Source organism: Cyrtonyx montezumae, unplaced genomic scaffold, assembly GCF_038088225.1.
Source record: "Cyrtonyx montezumae isolate F1298 unplaced genomic scaffold, pur_monq_1.0 scaffold_19, whole genome shotgun sequence".
In the NCBI taxonomy this organism is placed as follows: domain Eukaryota; kingdom Metazoa; phylum Chordata; class Aves; order Galliformes; family Odontophoridae; genus Cyrtonyx; species Cyrtonyx montezumae.
Genome location: NW_027071925.1, coordinates 8,885,622 through 8,913,046, shown reverse-complemented (window position 1 = coordinate 8,913,046; position 27,425 = coordinate 8,885,622). Strand labels below are relative to the sequence as shown.

Genomic DNA, 27,425 nt, shown 5'->3' with positions numbered 1-27,425 from the left:
GCCACGCAGGGTCTGCTCAGGCTCCCAGACACCTCTCGAAGTGACCCAAACCCCTCGTGTGGTTCTGCTCGGGGCACATTCCACCCCATGCAGCAGTTTCACGACGCGGGCATCCTCCCAGTACAAACACAAACGGCGCTCCCATGCCTCAACGCACAACCCGACGGTCCCACCAGGCAGCTCAGACACGTAGTGTTTGATCAAAGGAAATCTGTTTTTAAAGCACACTATAAAGACTGACAGACTTCCAACCCCACTCTCCTGCATTTCAGGAGGTGCAGTCAACCCAAGTGCCAGGTTTGCCTCTCAGCAGCCCACGGCTCAGCTCCCACCCGGGAGCACAACGTTTCTTGGCGTAGCAACATCCCTTGCCTTCGTAGCCCAAATTTTCACATTGTGCAACAAATTAATGCACATTTTTCTACTGTACTGAGAAGCAACCGACGGGAGGAGGAAGCAGGAATGTGCCCAGCTCATTCCAGCTGCCGGTGGCAATTTGGAAGTTGTCACATCAAGAGATACGAATGAAATCAATCGTGATGTACGTCCCAAAGCAAATCAATGCACGAGTGGATTCCACGGCAGGATAAACGGAGAACATGGGAAAAACAATCAAAACAAGGCTCCAAATGTCATTAGCAATGGTCTCTAAGCCTACTCCTCCAACCCAGGGGGTGTTCAAAAGAAACATCCCAAGAGGGTCAGACTCTGAGAGAACGAATGTGAAGCCACCCAACAAGACAAAGTCCTTCTGCCACGGCAGAGCCGAAGCTCTTCGCCTCCTGAAGTTACAGATACCTACCATGCAGTAACCAGATGCTGTCAGTGTACGAAGCTGTTAGAAAGGGGTCATTACAGACGTTTTTACTGGCAGGGGAAATTCCAGACATTCCTATGCTATACAGGACAGGTATTTTTTTCTTTTTTAATTCCAGTAGTAAATACAAAACTTTACATTAACCCCTCTTGCATAGAATGAGGTAAACCTGTGCATATCACCAATACTACGTACCCAAAGTTAGAGCAATATTTCAGAAAAGAATCTAATTGCTGGTTTTCAACCTTCTATGCACTTGTTTTAGGTTTGAACAATGTACAGAAGTGCTCTCCTGGGGCTCTGCGGGCTGAGTCCTTAAAGCATTTCTTAGGCTGCAGGAACACACAAGTTAAACCGTTTTGATCACAGACCTCCTAAGCCCTAACGTATGGTTAGGAGTCAAATAATCACTGTACTGCTCTGAAGGGGACCTACTAAGACCCAGAAGCACTTATAGAACATATGCAGTTAATTCCTGAGAGTTTAGTTAATGAACCTTACTGGTAAAAGCTAAAGCTCTTGATGCACATCTCTCCAGTCACAGCTCTGCGGGCGATTGATCCTTTACTCATCAACTCCATCAATGAAGCCATCTACTAAAACACACAGAGTTTAAAACCAAGGAAGGAAAACCCAAATAATAAAAGGCTCATGGGAAAATACTTGGTATTTCACTGCTAATCACTGTCACCCTTCTGTGTGACTTCCACCTTTAAAACATCCGGGCACATAAGCAGGTGGGATTAATGGGATCTCTGAAGCGAGGCAACGAGCACACCCAGTTGATGAGTTGTATGCTGTGCTGTACACCATTCATACGACCTTCTCAAATCTCAACTTCCATCTTAGCACACTGCAGCAAGGAAGGAACACCGCAGGCTGAGCAGAGCTGAACATCTCCCTCCTTTTAGGTCAACTGAGACCACAGGGAACATCAGTTCCGAATGTCCAGAAATAAATATCAAAGATGGCAAGGAAACAAGGTCCTTCTGAACACAACGACAGTCACACGAGTACGGAGAAGTTCCTTCTGCTACCAAGGGAGGCCTGGGCTGCTGGCCAGGTTTCTTTAGCCTAAATCCACGGTTCTCTCTCATCTTCCAAAGCAGGGAATTTTCTGAAGTTCCAGTTTGGCATAGATAGGGCTCTGTAAACATTTGCTGGAGCGTTCCAGGACAACAGATATCCACACAGAGACAACAGCACTACAGTCCCAATCCAATGCCCACTGCGGTCAATGAACACAAGGCTACTGAAATCACTGGGCACTGATTCAGACCCTAAGGAACTATATATATTTTTTTTAATTAAAAAAGTGTAATATAAAAAAAAAAACTAAATAAAAACACATTGAAAAGTTAAAAAAATCTCCCCCAGGTGATGGCTCCATTGCAGCTGGGGCTCCTCACCATGCAGAGCTTTGCAGGATGATCCTCCACGTATCTGTGCCTCCAGGCCAGGGCTCAAACGCCTTATTTCACAACTAAAAGAACAGAGGTGTGACCAGTGCTGTTCACAAGAGTTTAAGTATCTCCCAATTTGTACCAAAAAGGTTCATTTGTCACAACAGTTCATTTGTATTTGCAACTATATCTTCCTCCAATCGCTTCCCACCATCGTGCTATTTAATCTTACCAAAAAAATTAGATTTCTCAGTCCTTGTTAACAATGCACAATAGATCTGAACTTGAAAATATTACAAAATTCTTGCAAAAGCTTCAAATACAACACAAAAGTGTCCGTTCTCGTTTTTAATAAATTGAAAAAATCTCTTTTTTTTTTTTTTCACTAAAATAGTTTCCCCGCCCTTCCAAAAAATTCTGATCTGAGTCGAACTCATCTACAGTCAGCAAAGTGCCCCAGGTACAGCCACCCACACTGCACCTTCAAAGTGGGAACAAAAGCAGTCCGTCCCGGAGAAGGCTCTTTTCTCATCACCAACGCCGTGCCCTCACCTCCCCGAGCTGCTTATGGTTCCTGCTTAATGTAGTAACTGGCAGATCCGTTGCTCTCCTGATCAGATGCTCCTTGAAGGAAGCTGTACTCCTCTCCATCCAGCAGCTCCTCCTTCAGCTGCAGTGAAGTCACTAGGAATAAAAGATGAACGTTAAAGATCTGTAACGTTCACTGGAAGTACAGCTCATTCTTCAGTGTACTGAACATGATTTAAATTGGGAACAGAGCCCGGATTTCCCATTTCAGAGCTTCTTCTTTCACTGTACGATATCCCGCAGCAAACAGATGTGTCCTGACCTCCGACTGAACCTCAACTTCTGCTCCACAATTCCTCCTCAGCAATTCAGTATTTTAAAACTCTTGTTCAAGAAAGCAACAGAAAACGTTGCTAAGAACGTTCACTTCACTATCCACTCCACCATCCACTTCCAATTTAGTCTTTAGCCAGGTAAGAATGGGATTAATTACTTGCCAGTTACAACCAATCACATTATCATCTAATTACTGTAAGCAGTTCATATGAGACGAGAAAAAAAACACTGACAAATTTTCCATTGCATCCTCAAATTGTTAAGATCCTTCAGAAAAAACGTTATTCAAGCTAAACACTTTTTGTACTTTTAATATTTCTTTTGTATAAGGAAAATGGAAATGGGATCGAAGATGAAAGGAACGATGTTATGAAGAGCAATAATGTCACAACTGCTTTTCCCATCTCGTTAATGGACAATGACAGTTATTGAAATATAAGCACAGTGAAAAGAACACTGAAAACAACGAGGCAGAGCAGTACTTCCTTAAAGGTGCAGCACCCACATTTAAGGGTTGATCATACAAAAATAAAACAGCTCTCTTGGAATGGAAAGGCCCCTAAAGCTTATGCTTCCCGAGGACAACGTTCATATGCACAGCAACGTATCCTGAAATACAGAAATACTATGGAGTGCAGAATGAAATCCATAACCTCCTGTTACTACGTGTAGCCCTGCTATTCCTTACAAGCCACTTGATTATCCTCTTACTATTTCTCTGACTTCTTCCATGCTGAAACACACTCGTGCTAAATGAGAATAAGATTTGAAAATTAAGATATTATTGTCCCCAACTGCAGCACAATGCACTCCTCATTTCCATGAACGGACACCTCCCCCCACCTGCACAGCCCACAGTACCTCACTTTCCAAGATCAAAGCTGTACACAGAAATCAGAAATGCAATCTAAACATTCTTATCGTTCCCCCTCCCCCCGTGCTGGTGAAATAACTCCTGCAGCTCCAAGGCCAAGCCCAGCCTCACCACGTTTCCTCAGCCCAGGAAAGGATGAGGAGAGCTGTGCAGAATCACACGCTCCACAAACCCTTCTCCTACACAGCACTTTTCTTTTGCAGCGACGATGCTGTAAAGTCAGGCACGTACACAAGAGCTGGAGCAAAAGAAATCGTTTGGAAAACATGGAGAGGTGTGTGGAAGAGTCAAAATTCATCCTGAGAGCCAAAAGGAGGCAGTGGGTTACAGTGCCCATCCCACCCCAGGAGGGCACACAGAGGGGAAAGCTGCTGGGGGAGCTCTGCAGCCACTGAGCAGTGCCAGCACCACAGCCTGACCACACCGAAGGAACTCTCAAACAAGTGCGAATTAAGCAAGCTTGAAACTAAATCCATCAGCCTGGCAGCTTCTGCAGGACTGACACATCGTAGTGCTGCATCACGTCGGGGAGATCTTGTGCAGCTGCTGCATTCCACATACACTGGGAAAAGCCTCAGGATCCGTGCTGCAGCCTTCGACAGCCAAGGACTGATTACACTGCACAAACCAGCCTTAAGTTAGCTCCACGTTCCTATATGCTTCCTCAATACTACTGCTGAATTCCTCCTTCTTCCTCTGCTCGCTCACATTCAGATACAAGATTACACTTTTGAAACATCAACCAAACAGGTCGGTGCTCTGACTCTGGTGGGAAGAAACCCCTCATCACAACACAGCAGGGACACAAGCAGTTGAACACAATCTCCACCGCTTTCAGCAGTATCAAACTGCAGCTGGCAATGCTTCAGTATTCTCAGCACTGCCTGACAAAGGCTCAGCTCTGTGTAGTTTCATGTCCTGCTCTGCTATCACCTTCCCTGTCCCAGTCCAACATCCTCTCTGCTGACCACAGTTGGATCTGTGATGGAACAGAACTCAGACACCATTTATTTCAACAGAACAGCCGTGCACCACATACACAGAGCAACATAATTTGATGTCAACAGCCTCTGTGTTTCAAGGGCAGTTCTTAAGGGATGTGAGGAAAAGCATTCTATCCTTCAAAACCTTTTAGGTTTGTCTGTGGATGAACTCAAGCCTCAGAGCAACAAAATTCTATGGAAACAAGCTGAGCTGAGTCAAGATTATATGGATTCCAGTGGAAAGAAAGACCTTATGTACTGACTTAGAGCAGGATTTCATATAACACTTCTCTCCTAAAGCCACACTAAAGGATAGTTAAAGTTCTCTGTCATCCAGGTTTGCTGACTTGCACTTAAAGTAACTTTCAACATCCAAGACATTGATTTTATTGTCTGCTAGGCTGCCCCATTAGAAAATAGCTTGGCACAGAAGCAAAGCTAAATTGCTAAGTCAAGACGACACATTATAGACCTTTGCTTTACTGATCTGTCCTTGTGTTGGCAGCATCAAGTACTGCATCTTTGCACTCCACTCTTCCAAGACAACACCAAGAGAATGAGTCGGCACAATGAGCTGATGCTCCAAAAACAAGACATAGTTGGGTTGTCTTGAACTAGGTCACTGACTTCCACGAAGACAAACTACTCATCCCTATGTGGCAGAACAACTTGCTCAAGTTTTAACGGGTTCATCATTAAAAATGGTGTGGCTCTTAACAAGACCATAGGCTCACTCTGTACACTTGTCACTTCTTGCACACACGTTTCCTGTACAATGGTCGTCACCTTGCTGCTGATCCTGACTCAGAAGGTAGCCTGCCTCTGAAACTGTCAGAAAAAATGGCTTAAAAACCTTTGGAATAAAATTGCCGTGTGAAACTACAGTATTTTTTAGAGGACAGAAAGCAGATGGATCTGAGTTTCAGAAAATGGGAGAAGGCACAAGGTCCTCTTGTGATCGGCTCCCTCTGCTTCCATTCTTTTATTCATATAAAAGAGACTCCCTGCTTAAACAGTTAGGGTCACAGAAATCTACAGGTGGAAGAGAGCAAAACATGCATTTATGCAAAGGAAAATGCTAATTGGTTGAGATTTCTGAGAAAAACTGATTCTGAGATGAACAATCACTATGGGAAGAACCTGAACAGTGCTGTTACGAAGCTCAGACTTTTAAAAACAGTAATTACCATGTTCTCCCACAACAAGGAATACTGCTAATGAGATCAACCCTGCTGCAAGTTAAAAAATAGATATCCTTCGTTACTTATAACATTCCTTTTATGGCATACTGCACCTTTAAGCTTAACAGCTGTTTTACATACAAACAGCACTTCCAAGTAGAAGAGAGACTTAGGGAGTGACTGTGAGCTTTTTAAACAACAGGAAAAGTGCAAACACTGTTTTGTCACCCACTTTTCTTATGTCCTTTGTACTGCTGTGATTTTGATTTTTTCTTCTGTTTTGATGAACTTGACTGGTTATCTCTTGATGCTGCAAAAAAGTGTGGAGTACAAAATTGAGGTTTCTGTTTTGGAAATGCACTTCCAAACATGACAAAGCTTTTTTGACAAACTTGCCATTAAACTGCAATTGGACTATTGGTAGTCAGTACTACCAACAGTAGCAGTATTACTCTACTCCTACCACCCTTCCATTAAACAACTAACATTCTTGAAACAGTTATCAGTTACCATAAAAGCTGACTGAGCAGCCAACGTTTGATGCACTACATGAAATGCAGCCTTCTCACACAAACACTTCTGCACACGAATGGCCAAGCACACGCTGAGCTCCATCTCATTCAGTGTGCAAAGCACATCTATTTGCTAACGTCGACCAATGCAAGTTCTCTCTCCAGGCTCGTTAGCTAATTAACAGTTTTCTTCCTTCCTACATCAAATAAACATCTTCTGGCAACAAAAACAGAAAAATGCTAAGCCGCCACAGAAATGCCCAGGGTGGAAGAGATCAGAAGTGTGTACTTCTAAGCATTAGCAAGAATTTGTTCTACTTTTGTTACGCTTAGTGACCTAACGTAAAAAGAATGAAGGTAGGGACAGCATCACATGTGATTAGGGATCAGTATTAATTACAAGGCAGAACTTACATTGTGGTGCTGGAGGCTGCAGTTGGTACCCAGTTAGCTGACACCATCCCACTGGATAGAGGTCAGGGGACTCACAGTCCACCCACTGATCATACTCATCTTCCCACCCATCGAAGTGTATCCTCAGCAGACGATGGATAATGCGAGTTACTGTGGCCACGCAGACCAAGCGAGGCTCCATCAGATCAACAGCCTCCAGTTTCATCCCAACATGAAACCCATGGTTTGGAACTTCCTGGGAAAGCAAGCACATCAAAGCAGCAAATATCAACCGTGTTAATTAGAGCAGTTAAGCACATGGTGCTGAAGCTAAACATTTCAGTCACGTCAGCGTAATAAGTTTTCAAGCATCATTTATGAAGCTTCACACAGCCCTGTATTTAATATTTTAGAAACACTCAAGCTTTAGAAATAAGAGCTCTTTGATTAAACTAAAATCTGTAGGCTTAATTTTTCACAATTACACTTAAAGGGTGAACCTCATAGAGTGCAGACTGAAACGAGAAGAAAATCCTAAACTACATTTAAATAGAGACACTAAGAGTTTATTACCTTATTGAAGAGCTTTACAGGTGCTGCTATTGAGTCAGTTTCCCTGAGGTAGTCAAACCATTTGAATGGGAGTTTTGTATAACCTGTGAATTTCAAACAGTATTTTCATACATCACCTGTAAAATTCATATTTTAGGACATCAACAAGAATACAACAGTGGCACTGTACTACAGCTAAAAAGGCAAAGAAGCAAATCATTAACATCAGAAATCTCCGTTCTCTGAGCTCTGCTCTAATGGGCAACAGTCAATCAGACACTGCCTTTTTGCAACAAAAATGAACAAACTTCTGCATAATACACGAAGTATCATTTGATGTTAAGATCAACTGTTGACACTTGAAGCTTTCTGTTGACGTAGATCCTTGACCTCTACAACGCCCCACACAAAGGACCCAGAACGCACAATGTCATTAAGCACATCCAGTGCTTCCCTGTGGGGAAAGAGCTCCACTACTGAGAAATCTGATGCATCAGGAACAGGCTCACAGAACAAGTACAGGCATTTAGAAACTTAAATAATGAAGTTAAGGATAGCAACAGTAGAGGAAATTACACAATGTTTTTTCCCCAGTCGTATAAGCTGTTGTAAAGCTAAGAAAACAACTACTTATATATTCTGCCTTTGTTCATCTACTGAATATGTCTAAAAGTCTCAGGGGTGTTAAAGCATCTCCAGCTTCTGCTGGCTTAAGCAAGAGATGAAGATATTACAAAGGAATAAACTTAGAAGCATGAATTGCAGGGGCTTCACAGCCAGCTAATTTAATGCATCCACACTGCTACATGTCATCTGAAAAAAGGTGACCACTTTTGGTACATAACCATCTGCAGGGAGAGATGCAGCAGGAAAGCTAATTGATAAGGGTAATTGATCAGTTTTGGGAATCAATGCTTGTTAATGTACAGTTCTCTGGCAGGTCTAACATACATAAGTCCTTCAGGCATTAAAGACATGTGCATGTGGTCCTAATTAGTCAAAATTAAGAAACTGTTCATTTCCAAGCCATAACTTGGAGAGATGGGTTAGCTGGAAAATAGTAAACCTGACTTAAATCCACTTAACACATACTCAAGGGTGTCTGCAATAACAAAAATATGACAATCTTCTTGCTGTGTTTACCTAGAAAATCATTCGATAAATACAAGTAGAAGCCTGGAAAAGGAGAATGAAGAAAAACACCTGAGAAAAACCATTATTTTTTGCTGTTACACACCTAATTAAAACTCTCTTATAAGCTGCTAGACCTTGATAATACAAATCAAAAGATGAAGAAAGAGTCTTCTGTAGGCACACGTGGGTGGACAGACAGCTCATTCTCACAGAAGGGATTATGCAGCGTGTGGCTCTAATGGTGACCTCCCTGAAGCTCAAGACTTGGCATGTTCTGCAGAAATGTACTGTTGTTGTCACTGATGAGCTCAGCTCTGAGATTCTTTACAATGTTCATTAAACCTCTGGTGGTCTGGGCTTGCCAAGCAATGGCAATTTATGAACAGACTGCTCAGTGACTTGCACATTCATACTTCCCATCCACCTACACTCCTCAACTAGTGGCTGTCGTCAAATTATGGCAGCAAAAGCAAATTATTTCAGCCAGTGTTATCGTAAGGATGTTCAATTTTTCTTTTTTCTTGGTTAAAAGTTTATCTCAGTTGTGAGGATTACTTTCAAGTTGCACTGTTTTATTTGCTTCTGACTTAAGAACGTCCTAAAAAGTGAAATGAACTTTGCAGACTGATTTAAGAAACAAAGCATATGGCACATACAATATCACTGAAAAATATTCAAAATAAAATGTGGTCACAATTCTATATGTACCTCTGGGTGGAGTTAGTTCAATCATGTTAATTTCACAGAAACCAACAGGGAAAATAGAAGGGGAAGTGGCATGGTAACAAAACCAATCAGACCCATCTGCTGCTTCTGAGCCATCAATCCCAATCATAAGATAGCCATCTGCTAAAACCTTTGTAAAGAAAAACAAAATTTTACATTAAATACCTTTAACTGCATGACAAGGCTAGAAAGAAAGCATGCCGTGTTTCAAGAGTGAAGGATAACTAGTAATGAAAGTACTTAGAAGAACATTCAATTACAACAAAGCAGGAAAAGCAAAACAAACCGAAATCATACCTGTCTCCAAGATTGTATGTTCTACTCTCAAATGTACCTTTGCTAACTGCAAAGTTATGAGATGAACATTTCCCTTTCCTGAGTTCTAGTTTATTTTTTGTCAGTATATCAATCAGTTCTATCTTTAAAGTTTTATATTTCAGCTTACTCTAGCCTGTAAGATATTCTGCACACTATTAAGAAAAAGAGATTTGAAATAATGACCACATTCATTGGTAAGGTTATGCAAAGTTGCTAAGCTACTTTTTTTTGGTCCATTTTCTTTCTCTTTTGATAAAGATTTAATGTTGATGAGATCTCGTGTAATCAATCTAGAAAAAGCTTATCTTCATAGACTGCAGCAAGCAAGATGAGGCTTTTGTTTTTGAACAGAATGGCAAAACACTTGGGATAATTAGCAAAAGACTGCCTTGAAAATTAATCTCACAGCATAGCATATATTAATTAAATGTAAGGCTGAATTTCCAGAGATTCAAATCAAAATTAAATGTACATAAGTATGTTCTTTTTCACAATAGTTGTATATAACAATTAATGGATGCATTTTCTGAGTTTTGTTTCTAACCTGACCAAAGGTGAATGTAAAATGGACTCCTGTCTGTCTTCTGACAACAAGCATTGGCTTTCTTACCTTTCTAATAGTTGCCACACATATTGCTGAAAGGTTTAAGGGGTCTATAGCTTCCAGTTTCATTCCTTCTTTAAACCATTCTCCAGCTGTGTCCACCTCTTTCACCTACAAAAATGATAATAAAATCAGATGACAGCACCAGAAGCTCAGAATCTAATAACCAGTCACAGTCAACAGAACAGAGTGAAATACCCGTACCATCACCTGTGTTTATGACAAGAAGAACAAATTATTAAGCTGCTTGAATTAAAATTCAGTGTTGGGCATGTTTCCAGGACTTCCAAGTCTGCTTCACACATACAGGGTCCTCCACTGACTGAGATAAGAACATTGCTGTTAGCAAACTCACCTTCATAAATAAATGCGAGGGTGCATCAAAGTGTCCATCCTGTTTCTTTGTAATATCTGTAAGGAACAACAGTACATATTAACAGTAGCTTTTGGTAACAGAGTAGATAGTGTTTTCTTCTTGGTTAACTGCCAGAATGCAATCACCTCGTTAGAGTGTAAAGTTTATGATAAGACAACCACAAAAATCTGGGGAGTGCACTCCATTCTCCTTACTGACTTCCATCTGAAATGCCTCTGTAACACAACATCATTTACAGAAAAAAAAATCCAGTGTTCACAAGACCGCTTCATTTCATCACCACTTTGCTACCAATATGACAATGCATTTGTAACCGAAAGTTACATTTATGTAATCACAATTTCTCTACAGTATGCCAGTCACTCTCTGCACGTTTATACAGCTTATTTTTGCCAACAGCTGAATCCTACCTCACCAGGGAGATCCTTGAAATACTATTAGAGACGTTAAGACATTGTGGAAAACAGCATTGTTCTTGATATCTCTGATTACTCTTACTTATTAACAGATGCAGCGAAAATGTAAGCAGTTAGAAAACTGTTTGGGAGGGCTGTGTTGTGAAGTCTTTTATGGGAGACTCTGTTTCTGACAAGGGATACATCCACAATGAAAGACAGAAAGATCCAAAAACTTTAGTTTTTCCCCTATTTAGGGACCTCAACACAAAAACATAAGATATTCCTTACACCTCAGGGGGGCAGAAATTAGCATCCCATTGGGCACTTGTTCACAGTGCAGTGTACAGAAGAGACAAAGGCAGCAGTGCAGCAGAACAGTATAATTCCAGGTATCACATAAAAAAAGTTTATCATGTGTTTGAATATTGCAGTTCAAGATTTTCCTGCAGACTAATTGTACACTGAACTGAAACTCTGGAATGTAACTGATACAACTATTACACACCATTAATAAAATTAAACTAATTAGTCAAACTAGTGTTATTAACTGTTTAAAGCAACAACATCACTTAAGTCTCTCCAAGCCAGTACTGCCCACAGACAGCTTTGACAAGCAACAGGCTTACCAGATCTTTTGAATCTATGTCCTATACTTCGAGACCAACCAATGTGATGAATGAGGGGACTGTACATATGGCACCAGAAATCATCAGTTTTGTCTTCACTTTCTTCGTACACCAATCGTAACCGTCCCCCGATGACATTCTCTACAACTGCCACCCTGGTTCGACAGAGGTGTGTTTTGTCAACAACTTCTACTCTCATGGAAGTTTTGAATGGATACTGCATGCTCTCAGACACCTTAAAATGACAGGAAAAAAATTCTGTAAAAATATATTGTTTTAGCTTAGTAATCTGTCGTCTATTAAAGCACAGCATGACAGAACTTATTTAGTTCAAGTACTTGCTAGGCCACTTGCACAAATGACATTGCCTGGTACTTCCTTACACCTGTAGCACGATTCAATATTTCAACAAGACTAACCAGAACAGACCCTACAGTGGTATGATTTCAATTGAGTACAGCTCTAACACAGCCCTCACGTAGGAAAAAGGAGTTTTCCTTTGACTCAGTGAAAGTTTGTTCAATTAATAACAATAAATGACATTGCCTAGAGTAACAATTTCAACCAATTTATTTATTGCTTTATCATCCATTCAAAATATGGCTCTTCAAAAGCATGGCCAAAATATTTTAACAAAGAAATACAAAATTCAAACATAGTTAAAGCTCACCACTCAAACATACTTCATCAGATATCAAAAATAAAGGAACAGAATGAAAACTGATTAACCTGCACTGTGAGAACCTATCCTGTTTAAAAGTGCTTTCCAGTCAACTCAGCATCTGGTGATGTCCATTCTGAATACCCCTCCACCAGCATTCAGCCCTTGCCAATTTGATGTGGCTTCCACTGAGCCAGTTTTTAAACTTAAATGAACATCTTCAGAAAAAAAAAATGGAATATCAGGTGCAGTGTAAGATGACAATACTTCCTAGATTCCTATTGAAAAACAACATACCATCTCACAAGATCAGTAAGTAAACTCAGAACACATCACAGAGGCAGCTGCCGTACCTGACAAAGACAGCAGACAAATCTAGCACTGTGCTGCTGTTTTGTTCATTCCTTACCTTCTGAGAAAAGTCAGGAGGAAGTGTTTTGGCACCAGTAAGCCGTTTCACTAGAAAAGCTTTCCAGTTTGTGTACTTGTGTTGGATGGCTGTTGCAAATGAAGGGGACAAAATAAGCTTTTTCTTTTTTAATTCTGTGCATTAGAAACAATGTTATAGTCTGGAATATGTAAAGAAGAAATTCTAGATGACTTTAAAAGCCCGAATGAAAATAGCTCAGTGAGAAGTTAGTGAATAAACAGTGCCCAAGATTAAATGTATGCTTACGGCAAAGAGATTAATAACACAATATAAATAAAACCACTGTATGTTCACAACACTGATTAGCTGAGCACTTCCACCTTGATCTTAAAAATGAAGTCATTCCGTGGGGTTACCACAAGAAACACTTTCAGTGTGAGTTAAGTTCTTATTTTTCCATCAGATCAATGATTTGTGAATAACTGTTATGGTACAGAACGCTGATATCAGAACCATACTAAAAAAGACTTAACCGTAGCAATCAGTAAGACTACTATTTACATACTTCGAGGAGGGACTAGAGGCTTCCCACTGGTTGCACACCAACCAACTGGGTGGATATCAGACCCACAAACGTTGCACCAGAAGTCAAGGTTTGAATCGTTTTCAAAGCCTTCGTATCTTAGCAGGGCGTTGTAGCCTGCAAGTAAAATCACATGAAAAAATACAATATTATAAAACGACCAATTAAAATGTCCTGACCAATCGTGGATATTACATTACACCTGGACTGGGACTTCCTAAAGAATGTTATTCTTAAGGCACACTGATGCATGTCATCAGAGCATTTTAAGTAAAGCTCTTGGACCATAAACCTTTACAAGTTATGCAAGGGGAAAAATCATAGAATTGTAGAACTTGGAGGAGACCCCTAGAGAACACCGAGCCCAACTCCTCTGCTAAAGCAGGCTCCCTACAGGTCACGTAGGTGGGCATCCAGATGAGCCTCAATCTGCAGAGGAGACTCCACCAGCTCTGTGGGTAGCCTGCTCTAGTGCTCCATCACTTCGACAGTAAAGAAGTTCTTCCCTGTTTTAGCACACAACTTCCTACGTTCCAGATAGTAACTGCTTCCTTACCCACAGCCTCTGCTTTTTCATATTTTAGCTATGTGAACCCTAGATGTTTAACTTTACTTTTAGCTAAGACAAGTTATTTTCATAACGAGACTTGCTTGCTATCACACAATTTGCTATCCTCTCATCTAGCACCAAAAAAAAAAAAAAGAAACCCAACTTGAAGCTACTGTAAAACAGGTCAGTGATAACGGTGGGAAATATAACCTTGTGATACAGCTCTGACACCCTGTCAGTGATTCATAATAAAGCCAGTAGTGGCTTGGTTAATAAGCTACCTTTGCATAACTATTTTGACTATTTCAGTAATTTCAATCAAAATATATTCACCTGCTAGTTTTACAATTCCAGCTATCCAGAAGACTTTGGTAGGCAGGCTGCAGTCTGTGTTTGGAACCTCCACTCGCACTCCTTCTGAGATATCACCCCAGCACGTGCCCATAGGTGCCTAGCATTTTAGGTGGGAGGAAAGTGAACAGTTTATCACTCTGCTTACAGCACATGAAAATTGTGATTGTTGTTGTTGTTAATTATTGTTTTGCAAGTGACTAAAAAAAAAAAAAAAGATGACTATCAGTATACATGATAACACAAACACATGGTAGGAAAACAGCCTATGGAAATGTAGTTTGCTTTTGATCTGAAGCTTACACAATGTTGCTTTATTACTACTACAGTGCATTTCCTACAACCACCATAGCTTCCAAGTTTAAACATCCATAAAGCACCTTGCATATTTTCACAGGTCAACTTCCTTCCACTATGTTTTAACTACATGATACCTACTAATCTTAGGTGGGAATGGTATAATTCCTCTGCAATTCTATTAGCAGAAAACTATAGCACTTAAAAGTCCATTCCTGTGCCAGACATAAAAACATTTACACTCAGTAGGTTTGTAAAAAGCCCAAAAAATAGTTAGAAGTTATTTCTCCAATCTATTCTGAAATGTTAATCTAGTGGGTATTTATCACCCATTGGTTCACATTCTCTCAGGGAAAATGCCTTTCATCTCACCTGCAAGTGATCATACTATTAAGCAGCCAAAAAAGATTAGAAGGTTGAGTTCTACCATTTTAACAAACATCAAAGGGAAATGCCCAGCTAGATTCCTCACACACTTTATGAAAGCTTAGGCTAATATGTTAACAACAAAAAGAAATGCAAGCTTGACGAAGTCTTAAGTGTCTTGGAAAATTGAAGATAAAAAACCCAACATTCAGTTTGATTTCAAGAACTTTTTTTTTAAGCAGAGTATCATGAAAAGTTTGTCAGAGATGGTATAGTAGAGATATCAGAAATGCAGCTTTCAAGAATCTAAAAAAAGCTCATCTAAAAGCTACTCAGCTGAAGTTAACGGTAACAAAATATAGAGCGAGCCAGACTAAATTAAACTCCATCAAGAATGGCAGTGCTTGGAGTTTGGTTATTTAAGAACAACAGTCACACGAAAGATTTCACATTCTGAGAAAGGTTCTCACAAATAATCAGAATACCCACGTTAAGGGTGGGTTCTTCTGTTTGGTGGTTTTTTTTGGCAGTGGGCAGACAGCATTCTAAGGCAGTGTTTCATTTACAAAGCTATTCAGAAACAGAGGACTTAACAACTCACTGGGAATAGCATCCAGCTTCATTTTTACCTGTGACCCACAGGTGAAGAAAGCTGGATTGGAAATTACAATAACAGAATTCTGCTGACAATCAGCAATGCCCAACCAGCAGCTCCGAAATCCAAAGTTATCTCTGAAGGGGATAAAACTCACTTCTAAAAATATTTGAGGTTAGGCATGCAAAACTGAAATCAAGTTTTAACTATTAAAGGAAAAATTAGTCATGGCAAGTATGTTATTTTCTTATTTTGAAGCCTGGTCTCTTTGTGTTCTGCTGTGTCCCAGCTACACCAGCCTAGACTGCAGAGCTCTTTTCTGCCATCTGGCAGACAGGAAAAAAAAAACAACTTTCAAGATGATGGTTTATTTTCACACACAAAGTATGCAGATGCAACTTCTTAATCAAGCTCTGTTACATACCCACTATCATCTCTAAATTGACACTTGTGGCTTTCTGAATTGAAACGGGGAAATAAACTTTTCAAACTGCACATTTCAGTAAATCTGGTTGCCTTGTGCAAAGACACAGATAAATCCAAACAATCAAAAATATCAGAGTTGAATAATTTTCTAATCCAGCTGCACTTCACTGAAATAAATTTCACTGCCTGCTCATCTCCTCAATTGATTCAGAGGAAGAGTGTATCAAAGCATTCCTCCCCCATCAACTGATTATAATGTCACAAATACTTTTATTTCTAGAACGTGGATTGGTATAGAGGGAAATAGCAGAAAGTTAAATTTGTCCTTGTCTGTGAAAATATTGGTTCTGCTAGTTCTCCTACACCAATCCATATGGCTCACCCTTCAGAAGAAGGAAGCCATCCTGTGTAGCACCACTACTGAAAAGCCAGATAACATTACTGTCCTGAAGCGATGGGTCACAGTACACCTGCTACACTATACACTGTAACTGCTCATAAGTGAGGAAGACTGGATAAACCAGGGCTACAGAAGCCATCTTCCTTAAATGTCTTCTCTGTATTTGTGCAATTAAGCAATTAATGTTTGCACAATGCTTTGGAGAAAAGAAAATTTAAAAAAATCAAAGTACTTCATAGGTGTGGAAGCTTATTCATCTGCTGGCTGGAAGGTAACTCTGAAGTCTGGATTGGCATAGCATGAACTAGCAGAACCATAATTTACAGGTAAGAACAAATTTACCTTTCTGACTTATGATGAAGGGATCCATTTCATGTTATTCCAAACAAGGCAAATCTGCTTCACTGCTTCCTGTTCCAGGAGAGGACTTGGGAGGGGGGTTATCTGTGAGCAGCAGCTGCCTTCTCTGCAAGGTAAGTTGCAATCAGGAAGGTTTTCTTGGACAGGGTTTGAAAAGAATGCCTAAGCACTAAGTCTTCCCACGTGCTTAATCATGAAATCTTTGTTCAGCTGAAATAATTGGCTTCTAATGACTTTGGATGGCACCAAAATTACCACAATTTTAGACTTGAAAGTAGACCTGGGATTTAAATGACAAAGAAATGCTACCAGTCCCTGAAGCATAAGGACACTCTGCCACTAATGTGCCTAACCAGTATGTGCACAAACGCTAAGGCCAGAGAAGACAACGTGATTAAAAAAAAATAGGAAAAAAAAATCACAATGTGATTAAGAATTAAATTTACAGCAAAGCACTGCCACCTAGTGTAAAACCCTGGAAATGCTCCCCAGAGAAAACTAACATCAACAGAACAAAATTACTTCAGGTAAGAGGAAGAGAAAAATCTGACAAGAACACGGGAGCAATGTGTTTCCAGATTCTGACTGGCTTAAGTATGATTTTCAAAGATGTAAATGCAGTAAAACTAAAAGAAGTAGAAATCTCCAAAGGAGACTGCAGGAGCAGCATTTTACTTCTACAGAAGAGGAAAGTGTAGGGGAAAAAGAAACAAGACTCACGTTTACTAGTTGTCATACAGCTTGTGTAAGTTTTCAAGGTAAAGTACAAGCATTGGCATTGTGCCTGTTCACAGTCCTGGTGTACTGCTCAGGTTCATGAATGACGCAGTACAGAGGATAAGACCACTTTTACTACACAACGTTTTGGCTCCATTTACCAGTGGTTTAACTGCTGTAGATGTACCCTAGTAAAGGATACTGTGAAGCATTTGCTATAACAGCACAGGTGACATTATCAAACAGCACCTTTTGATATGCACTGATGAAATACATACAACACATACATAATTGTGAAAGCAAAGTGCAAACATGCTTGCTTAAGCACATGAAATTCAATACAAATTCACAAATCTATCCTAATAACAAGACTGTTCTGGGCTCTGTTGAGGAGCATAAAGGGTTCTATCAAAGGCCAAGAGCCCTTGCTCCCACTGATTTAGGAACCAACAGGGCTCAGCATGAATTCCAGGAGTGGAGAGAAAAGTTGTCTTTCTTCTCCCTTATGAAAGACCTCTATGAAGCAGAATTTTTAACTTGGTAACAATTTCTATTAGGAGCAAAACTGAAACTCTTGTAGGAAGCCAAAACACTTCATCTTCCCAAATAATAAAATAAACAGTGTGCTGAGAAGTGAGGCTTTTTCAGAATGTTTTTACTTAAGAGATGATTTTACAACAGAATGTACTGACAACATGTTAAACAATTTATAATAAATAGATTTTAACAAACACGTTGAAGGCAGATAGTGGTAAATATTTTCCTAACCCCCAAGCTACATTCTGTCATGACTGTAATAACTGAGGACCTTTTGTTTGGTATTTCCATAACTGTAACACAAAGAAAAGCATACTTTGTAATTTGCCTTTATTTCTACACTAGCTGGCAGCACAGCTGATAGGGAGGATTTATTTTTATTAGTTTTTCGTCATCTCAAACCAAAATAAGTAATGCAAATACCAGCTCTATATACTAGAGCAAGCCTGACTTGATCTAAACAGCACTTTGTAACTACATAGCATTGTGTGACCTGCTTGGGTTTGACACCCTACATTGTATTCCATGAGGAAAAAATAAAAATGGTATCGCAAGTGTTTAAGACTCCCTTTATTTATTTATTTTAATGAAAGCATGCATGATGAAAGTACCTCAGCATTCACAATGGTTTAAAGAACAAGCAGAAACATATGTATGTTCCTGAATGGCAGTCATAAGAATAGAGTTTACAATAAAAGTTTCACAATCTGAGGCTTTAAAATGCTTTTTAAAATGTATTTTGTAAAAATGAATTTAAGAATTAATGTAGATTATCTCTCCAATGCACGTACACGTACATACACAAAAGGACAGCACATTGAAAAAATACTTACGTGTTTAAAACAAGTGACAGGAGCTGCTGTAAAGCTATTGCTATTGATGTAGCTACCCCAGCTGAAGCCTTCCGCGGGGACAGCTGCTAAGAGAAAGTTATTGCATTTAGGAAGCTGCTAATGAAACTGGTCTTGTATTCCTAAAAATGTTTCAGCTCTTTTATATGCCCATACCTGCTTTAGTCTTTGCCTGGTTTTGTAGAGTTGCTTGGTACTGAGCATATGCTGCTAATTTAGCCACCAGTGGTTGTTTCTGTAGAACTTTAGCCTTCTTTGTTGGAGGTTTGCCCTAAAACAAACAAACAAAAAAAACCATAAGTAAATAAAACCTTTCCAAACTCCCACCAGAAGAATGCCCATAGGCCTGATAGAACTTACTGAAAAAAAATTAAACAAAAACACTGAGAAACAAACAAACAACTACCACTAAAATAAATGAAAAATAATCCATCAAATATTTTTCTCCAAAAGATTCAACTAAAACTGGCACAACACAGGTTGGAGTTGAACAAAGTTCCACAAAACTATATATAATATTGAAGATGTTTAAACAACAGTAGCAAAACAGTTCCCCACAATTTACTTCTCTATCAGTACTCTGATGCAAAGAGCACAGACTCATTGCTCCACCTGCAGAATAAAATCTTTTGAAAGCAGTTAGGAGGAAGATTACTTTAAACCTGATTTATACCAATGCAAGTTCCCGGCATGTTGCATACACAGTGGAATATGAGATAGGATATAATGACATTGCTTTTCCTAAATGTTACAGAAACATTCCCATGATTATTTGATCAATATTTTAAGTGAACAGACCAAACCTCATTTTACATATCTGTGTAGTTAAGAAAACCCTCAAAAGCAAACCAGCAGTGCCAAATAAACCTTTATGCTCTCTAAAGCCAGAAAGTATCTTGGGGATGAGATGCATGGCTTTTCAAATCACTACATATGTAGATTGAAGATCTGTTCTGATCTTTTTCTTGCAGGTGAAAGTGGGCCACTGCAGCAGAAACGAAATAAGGAGTCAATATTTGGAGAAATTTGCTCTGATGAGCCAAGTAATTTGTGATTAGCGATACAGCTTTGAGTTTTGTCTTACAAAATCATTTATGTGAGATACTGCATTAAGAAATTTGACTTAGTTACCTTAAAGCATCGCATTAGTTTTACAAACATGCACACTCCACAGACACAGACAGCAATAAGTATGTAAAGAAAACGGTGTCTGTACCGCTACCTGAAGCCTGGCCAGAATGCTGGCCTTCTTGGAGTTCGATGAATAGCTTCTAGAGCACGATACACTGCAGAAACGTTTAGTTTTAGAGTAAAAGGCATCACGGACACCAACCATCCCACACATCTCGCATGTAGCTAATCAGGAGAGAGAAAGAAAAGGTCTAAGAAAAACTGCCATAACAATCCTGAAGGAAGACGATGCGCCGAAGGCTCTGTAGGTGGCACCACCGAATCAACTTCTTAAGGCTTTACCCCGAGAACTGCATCAAAAAAGCACCGTAAAGACAATCACCACCATCAGTGGTGCAGTAAGAACCTCAAATTCACAGGCAGAAGTGTCTCTCTCTTTTGCTCCCTATCAGTTTTACTGCTGAAGTGAATAATCAACCCAAAGACAACTCTGAGTCTGCATGGTTCTCAGGGAAGTGCTTTCAGAATCATATGCTTTAGGGGTTGATGGCATCATCCACTAAGAAGTCTGTGACCAAATCACCCCAGCAGGACAATACCAGGATTTTTAGGGAACTAGTAACCAGGGCAAAATATTCCCCCCCAATGGCTAAAGCAATCTCTGCCTCTCCAATCTTTTATTTTTCTGGTGTATACCACCACTAGTCAGTAGTGAATAGGTACACACCGACAGGCTTTATAAAGCAGTGTGAATGAAGTTTTCCTAGTTGAAGAAGAAATATATTTTTCTATATTGTATACAGACACAGAAAGAGCAGAGACAATATACTTCCAAGTGTAAGAGAACACAATGACATTTTCAACAAAGCTCAAAGACTAAAAACAGTACACATGAGAACACGTGTGTATTATACACAACATACATTTGATAGAAAGGGTATTTGTATACTGTTTCACTCCTGATAGCAGGATCCAAATTTTATCATATTTCAGTTTGGTAACAAACAAGAAATCCACTGTCCATTTTCAACAAGAGCAACATCTGGGACTGGACCCCCACGAAACAGCGTGGGCAGAAAAACAAGTGCTGGTACTCACCCATGCCAGATTTACCATCTGGGTAAGTATAGACCTGCCCATTGTTCTTTATGATCGGGAGACTGGATGGCAAAGGAGAAACCTCTTCTTCACTCTCATCTGAGCTGGAGCTGCTGCTGGTGTCCTCACTACAACTGTCATAACCGTCAAACATCCCGAATGAATCGTGTCTCCTCCTTTCTGTTTGTGAAAGATGTCCTGTCTAAAAATTAAAAACACAAAGAATGAAAGCAAACAAAAAGAATAGCACAGCATTGTGAACAGAAATATTTCAATAGCAAACTTAATTATCAAAGGTCAGCCTTCAAATGTAGATACGCTACAAACTGCTCTATCGGCACATAAATATGAGCACATATTACAAATTAAATTAGTATTAGTAGAGTCAAAACTAGATAACATTTTGGTATTGGTATAAGCAAAACAAGCTCAGTCCACTGAGAGTACACAGTAGCAGTACACACATTTCTTTTTCTTGGTTTCTTTAGAGATCATTAATCCTGACGTTCTGATTAATGACAGCCACGGATCTCATATGCAAATGAACACATTCCAGATGGCTGCAGCCAATTTCACTACAATTCATTCATTTGAGAAAGCCAAGTAGAGAAAACAGTTCAACGAAGAGGGCACTTGTGCAGGAACAGAGACGAGGTGCTCTGGGCCACTGCTGGCTCACAGGGCTGGGGACACATCTCAGCTTCTTCTGGATTCAGCTGCTCACATGTGAAGCAGAAATACTTCACCTCACAGGGGTGTTCTAAGGATTAATACATTAACAATTATGAAGAGCTCAGTTACTATGGCAATAAGGTCTGTATAAATGCTAGAAGATAGAAAGGTGACTAATTTGTAGGAAAACTCTATTATGTAACAGGTTTCTGTATATGACAGTGGCAATGAAAAATCTGAGGACAAGAGCAAGCATCCAGCTTTGAAGAACGTCAAACGGTTGAGCAATTTCCAAAGACAGTAAAGGAGACATTAAACAACAGGTTAACTATTTTTTTAATGGATATCCAATAAATGCTTTTCAATACAGGAACGTTTTTACCTTTATCACCACCTTACACAAGTCTACTAAAACAGTTACTGCCACCTAAGTGAGCTGCTCTCATTAAGCTAAAGAAAGACATTATTCTTAATAATACCTATTACGGTAAAGAGGTATTAATAAAGCAAGAATGGAAGCACAAGATAGGAGAATGAAGTGCAGAAAAAAAAAAAACAAATAAAGTCCTTGCTTCTACTTTCCTCTCCCTCCAAACCCAGGAGTAAGTTTTACTTGAAAATCATCACAGACATCATCACGTGATTGGAGCTGTCCTTAAACTGCACTTGGACTGATAGCTTTAAGATTCTATCACAATAATTCCCCAAATCCCTTTCCTAGAGAGTATCTGTGTGAACATCTTTATTGCTGCATCTCATCTGAGCCTTTTTCTGCCATGCTATCTCTTCATAATAACATTCTCTATTTTCCTTTTCAATCTAAATCTTATTACAGGATTTCCTCACAGTTAAGAGGGAAAACTGATTTGTATATGGACCCAATCCTAGCATCCAACTACCAAAAACCCATAGGTAGTAAAAGGTTATGCAATACAGAAAACACCTGTAAACACTAAAATCAGCTCTGAAACTTCACAAAGTCAGCGTGCTGTTAATTGTGCACATATCCCATAGCCAAACGTTAAAAACTGCACTAAAACAAACCAAAACTTAGGGCAGAGTATGACTTGACATCCTTCCCTGAAGCAGGCAGGGTAACAACTGCAATCATCAGAAGGAGCACTGGGGGAAGGAAGAACAAAACCTAGTCCTGACCTGGGCCACGAACAAGCTGTACCTGCACACCACTGCTGGCACCAGCACGTGTGAGCAGATTAAGACAGAAGCTGAACACACTGCCATGGATACGGAGCTGTGCAAAGTGTCAGCAATTCACAGATCAGAACATGAAGACCTCTGTAGTGCATCAGAGTGTTTCACCTTCAGTGGTCACAGCCTCTGCTAGGAAATAAAATGCAGTACCACACTAACTACTCACAGCAGCATGCACGTGAGCTGAGCTGATTGAAATAAGGGACCAGGGCCTCGTCCTGCACTAAGGAGGACTGGAACACCCTACTGGAAGCTGCAGCACCAAGCAGTCCCAGCACACTCCTCTTTCTTCCCAGACCAGAGACCTCCAGACCCACACAGCAGCTCAGCTTTGCCCAGTACTCTGTTGGTAGAGGCTTGAAAAGCTGCCACAGCTCAGAAGAATGATGAGATGCAGCCCATTCCCAGTCCTCCCAGCTCCCCAGGGTACAGCAGACAGTTCCCTCCCAGCACTGCTCCCTCTGCACAGGAAGAAACAGAAAGCTGAAGGCAAGCTGGAGCTCCAGCAGCACACAAGGGAGGAAAGGCCGCTCTAGGCAAGCTGAAGCACAGCTCAAGATCACAATCACAGATACCATAACACCACTGTTGGCTCTCTCATTTTTAATTCCTCTATCACAGATTTAGACTCTCAATAGCACTGCCAAGGCCTCTGTGCCAAAGCATCCACAGATGAGAAAGAAAATATTTCTGCTTTCTGCAGGAAATTGCGACCTCAAAAGAGAAAAATCATCCTTCAGCATTACAGAGGCTCTAAAGCCTCAAACTCATCAAGAGTTTAACTAAACTAACAAAGGAAGCCTCACACACCACCTTTCCTTCACTTCATATTTGGCCACATTGTCTCAGCTCCAGTTATGAGCAACTCAGTATAATTAAAATAACACTCCAGTTTTTATAAAACGTTTTCATCCGAGCTTTTGCCAAAAGATGAGCATGTTTGCCAGATAATGCACAGAGGATGTTCCCAGTGTTAATTTATAACTATTATCTGGATTTTAATTCTTGGGAAATTTGTTCAAACTACACTGCGTGTGACTTGGAAAACATACAGATTTTTGTTAGAAAAATTACAAATGACTTTGCTCACAGAAGGAGGTGAAAGCCAGGGCAGAAAATACACAAATACCTATGCTGGAATTTTGCTACAGCAGATCAAAACATTTCTATTTTGATAATAAACACCAGTAAGATTCTTTTCAGTGCATGTTGAGACAGCATTTGTAGAAGCAAGTGAGTGACACATGGCATCTCGGATGGTCCTCCTGCAGATCTCAGCTGCCCCACTCTTTCGCAAGCCTGGGGGTGCAACTGTGAACTCACAGGTCAAAAATCACAACCTTACATAAGGGACAACATCTGCCTCAAACAGGACCTCAGCTAAGGAAAAGCTGCTGCTTCAGTGGCAGCCTGCAGCTCCTGCGCAACGAGCAGCTATTGGTCGACAGGGGAGGGCTTGACTGTGGCACCCGCAGAGCCCCTGGGTTGTAAGGCACTGTCCACAAAAAGGCAGTCCTCCATCCCCGTGGCCATCGTGGTAACTACTGCACTGAAGTGTCCTGTTGTGACCACAGAACTGTAGGCAACCCCGGGTAGCAGGGAAGGACCGTGTGTAGCTTCACATTCACACACTTCTGCGACCAACATTCGGGGGGCAGCTCTACAATTTGCTGTTGGCTATCAGAGACGGTGTTAATAGCTCAATCTAACAACTATAACCTTAAGATCAGTCCGTGCATTTCACAATACATCATAAAAAAAAACCCTCCCTACTGACAGGAGCTGGATTTAGCATGAAAAACCACACAAAGGTAATCTTTTTCTCAAAACTGAAACAGATCAGAGTTCTTTGCCTCTCTGCAAAACTTAATGAGAAGGAGGTTGGCTCACTACAGAGCTTACAGCTGTGTAAAAGGCCAGTAGCAGAACAACAGCTGCTCCACTACAACATCACCACTAGCTCATGAAGCAGGAGCAGGGTGTACACACACACACAACAGCCAAACTTCTGGGCATACTGGGTAAGGCTCATTTCCCTAGTCAGATTACCAGCTCCTCAACAGGAAGGATTTTTAGAGCAATACAAAATCTAGGGTAAGTGGGACTGGCAAATAAAAGCCTCAATAACTGCTCGCATAGGGGGGTTTCTTGCACAGCTCTTTATTGAGGAGATGGGTGGAGAAAGGAACTTTTAAGAACTGCTTTCTAATTCCGCCCAACTTCCCATTTGCCTGTTCTTCCTCTCCCCCTGTGAGCACTTGGCAGCAGTGTGTTTTTAAGAAATACTCTTAATTAACCATTACACAAGGCAAATGGTATGATAAAAGAATATCATTAAAGAAACCGGTTCTCCTAAAAGCTGGAAGGCAACTCCAAACAAATACGGTTAACAGCCACTTTCTCACCCCTTTAGCATATACTCAGTTGAATTTAATCATCACATCGTGGTTCTCCAAAAATAACTACTCTTCCAGCATAAAAAGTTGGTACAGTGCGTGGCCAAATTGCAAAACAAAACCATTTAACCTTAACCAGACATGAAATACATGGGAAATTGTTTTAGTGTGTCAATGAAGACAACGCTCAAGTGCTGACAACTTTTAAGAGAAAGTGTTTCAGTGGTGAAAACTTGCTACAGAAAATACCCCACATTATCAAGCAGTCCCACTGTGCCTCCAAGTCAGCACACTTTGACCAAAGGAGGTTGGTGCAACTCAATAACAGAAACAGTTCAAATGAGTGCTCACTGCTATTAAATCAGTTCAGTGCTTGAATTCACTAAGAGCAATTCAGAAATAGAACTGCAGTTTAACCACAGCGTCCCAGTACCACACGCAGACAGCAGCAGTTTCTGCAGTCAGACCTCACTCACAGAAACATGACAGAAGTAACGAGGTCACCACCAATTTCCAGCCACAGGTGTCTGATAAAACATTTACTTTAATCACATAACCTTAACAATACATGCTTTTCCCACAGCATACTTCAAAGTCACAGGTAAATTTTATACAAGTTTAGTATTTGAAAGTTCAATAACATTTTATGCCTCAAGGGTGGTTTTGGCTCTGGATGTCAGCACTAGTGCACCAAGAACAAAAAACTCGTTTATTACAACTCTTCTGAACTGAAGCTGGCCAAAGCCATCCCGTGCAGTAACACCAGATTGCTGCTGCTGGAACTGAAGCTCTGCGTGTGCCCCACAGCACAGAAAGCAAGGACTCAAACGTGGCACCAACGTAAAGAAAGTATACTTTAATCTTTCATGAAAAACAAACAAAGAAAAAACCCCAAAGCAAAACACCTTGGGATTCCTGGAAATCAGAACTAGCCAAACTTACTTTTTTTTTTTTTAATAGAAGCAACTCACCTCTATCTGGAAACGTGCCTTCCACTCTTATTACAAGTAAAATCTCAGCTGGAAAAGTACAGAAATGTTTTTTCCTGTCTCTTCATTTGCTACGTATGACAGCATTCTGTTTGAAGCCAGTTTCTGCTGTTTGCCAATGGTTTTGTCCATAGTCTCTTCCCCAGGGGGTTTCACACGAGAAGAGGAGAGACTCTTACAAAAAAAATACCAAATTAGCAGGCAATCTGGAGGGGAGGGGGTGATGTAAACATCTGAATTTTAAAAAAACCTGAGCATATGTTACAAACTCCATTACATTTTCATAAAGCCTTTACACATAGAAGATCCTGGAAGAAGTCTAAAAGGCAAATACTTGGTTTAAACAATTCTGTTACCATTATAAACAACAAATAAAACAACACTGACCCCAAAACAAGATCTGCTACACCTGAACTCCTTCCGTGTGCTCAGAACCACGTTCAGCAAAATATCACGTGCCCAACACGTACCAACTTACCTGAGAAACGAAGGCGTGCTGCAGGAGTTTGCAGAAGGTATCAAAAACCTTGTGAAATTAAATCATGTTTTAGAAGGCAAGAGAAAGCAAGGCCAACGCGGGATTTCTTCTCCCCCGAGTTACCATCACACCACAGCTATGGAGCTCTTTAGGGAACAACAGTGAAGACAATCCTTACTTTCAGCCTACAATCCTTGGGTCTCCACGCTCTCAGGAACGAGAGCCCAACCAACCGCTCCCACCCAGGGAAGCGTTCAGCTCTGCTCTGCTCCCCTGCGGCTTTCGTTACACACTTCCTCAAAGCGATCCCTAGGCAGAAGTAACAAGCGCACATTACTACGGACACCTCCGAAGCGCCACGGATGTTTTTTAACGACCCCATTGTTTTAGCCCCCATTTAAAGGTCCCGATTAGGATCTCCCTTAACCTTTGCATTCCGCCCCGCGCCAACTTCCAACCGCACTGCTACAGACAAACGCAACCAACAAATAACTGAACGCAGCTTCTCGGACACGGCAAAACCAGTTAAAAAAAGACCAAAAAACCGCCCCGCAGCTTTCAGAGCCTCCAAGAGAAAAGCGGCGTTAAGGGCACAGCGTCTCCACGCAGCCGTCCGTGCACGGA

At 40.6% G+C, this 27,425-nt stretch overlaps 1 protein-coding gene across 5 annotated transcripts; it reads right to left on the bottom strand.

The window, feature by feature from the left end:
• Positions 1-1,585: 1,585 nt before the first annotated feature.
• On the bottom strand, positions 1,586-26,974 carry MBTD1 (mbt domain containing 1). Of its 5 annotated transcripts, XM_065735482.1 has the most exons (17): positions 26,802-26,974; positions 26,306-26,497; positions 21,055-21,256; positions 20,042-20,181; positions 18,982-19,096; positions 18,808-18,890; positions 14,259-14,376; positions 13,358-13,492; positions 12,832-12,920; positions 11,762-11,996; positions 10,717-10,772; positions 10,368-10,472; positions 9,422-9,569; positions 7,601-7,683; positions 7,049-7,283; positions 6,355-6,432; positions 1,586-2,904 (listed from the first exon to the last, which is right to left on the bottom strand). In XM_065735482.1, the coding sequence occupies exons 3-17, from the start codon at positions 21,206-21,208 to the stop codon at positions 2,786-2,788; spliced, it is 1,893 nt and encodes a 630-aa protein (XP_065591554.1). In that variant the 5' UTR covers positions 21,209-21,256; positions 26,306-26,497; positions 26,802-26,974; the 3' UTR covers positions 1,586-2,785. The 5 variants fall into 5 exon arrangements, with proteins under 5 accessions (XP_065591554.1, XP_065591553.1, XP_065591555.1 ...); XM_065735481.1 differs by lacking the exon at positions 26,802-26,974 and having other exon boundaries at positions 26,306-26,692; XM_065735483.1 differs by lacking the exon at positions 26,802-26,974 and having other exon boundaries at positions 20,045-20,181; positions 26,306-26,692.
• Positions 26,975-27,425: the final 451 nt, after the last annotated feature.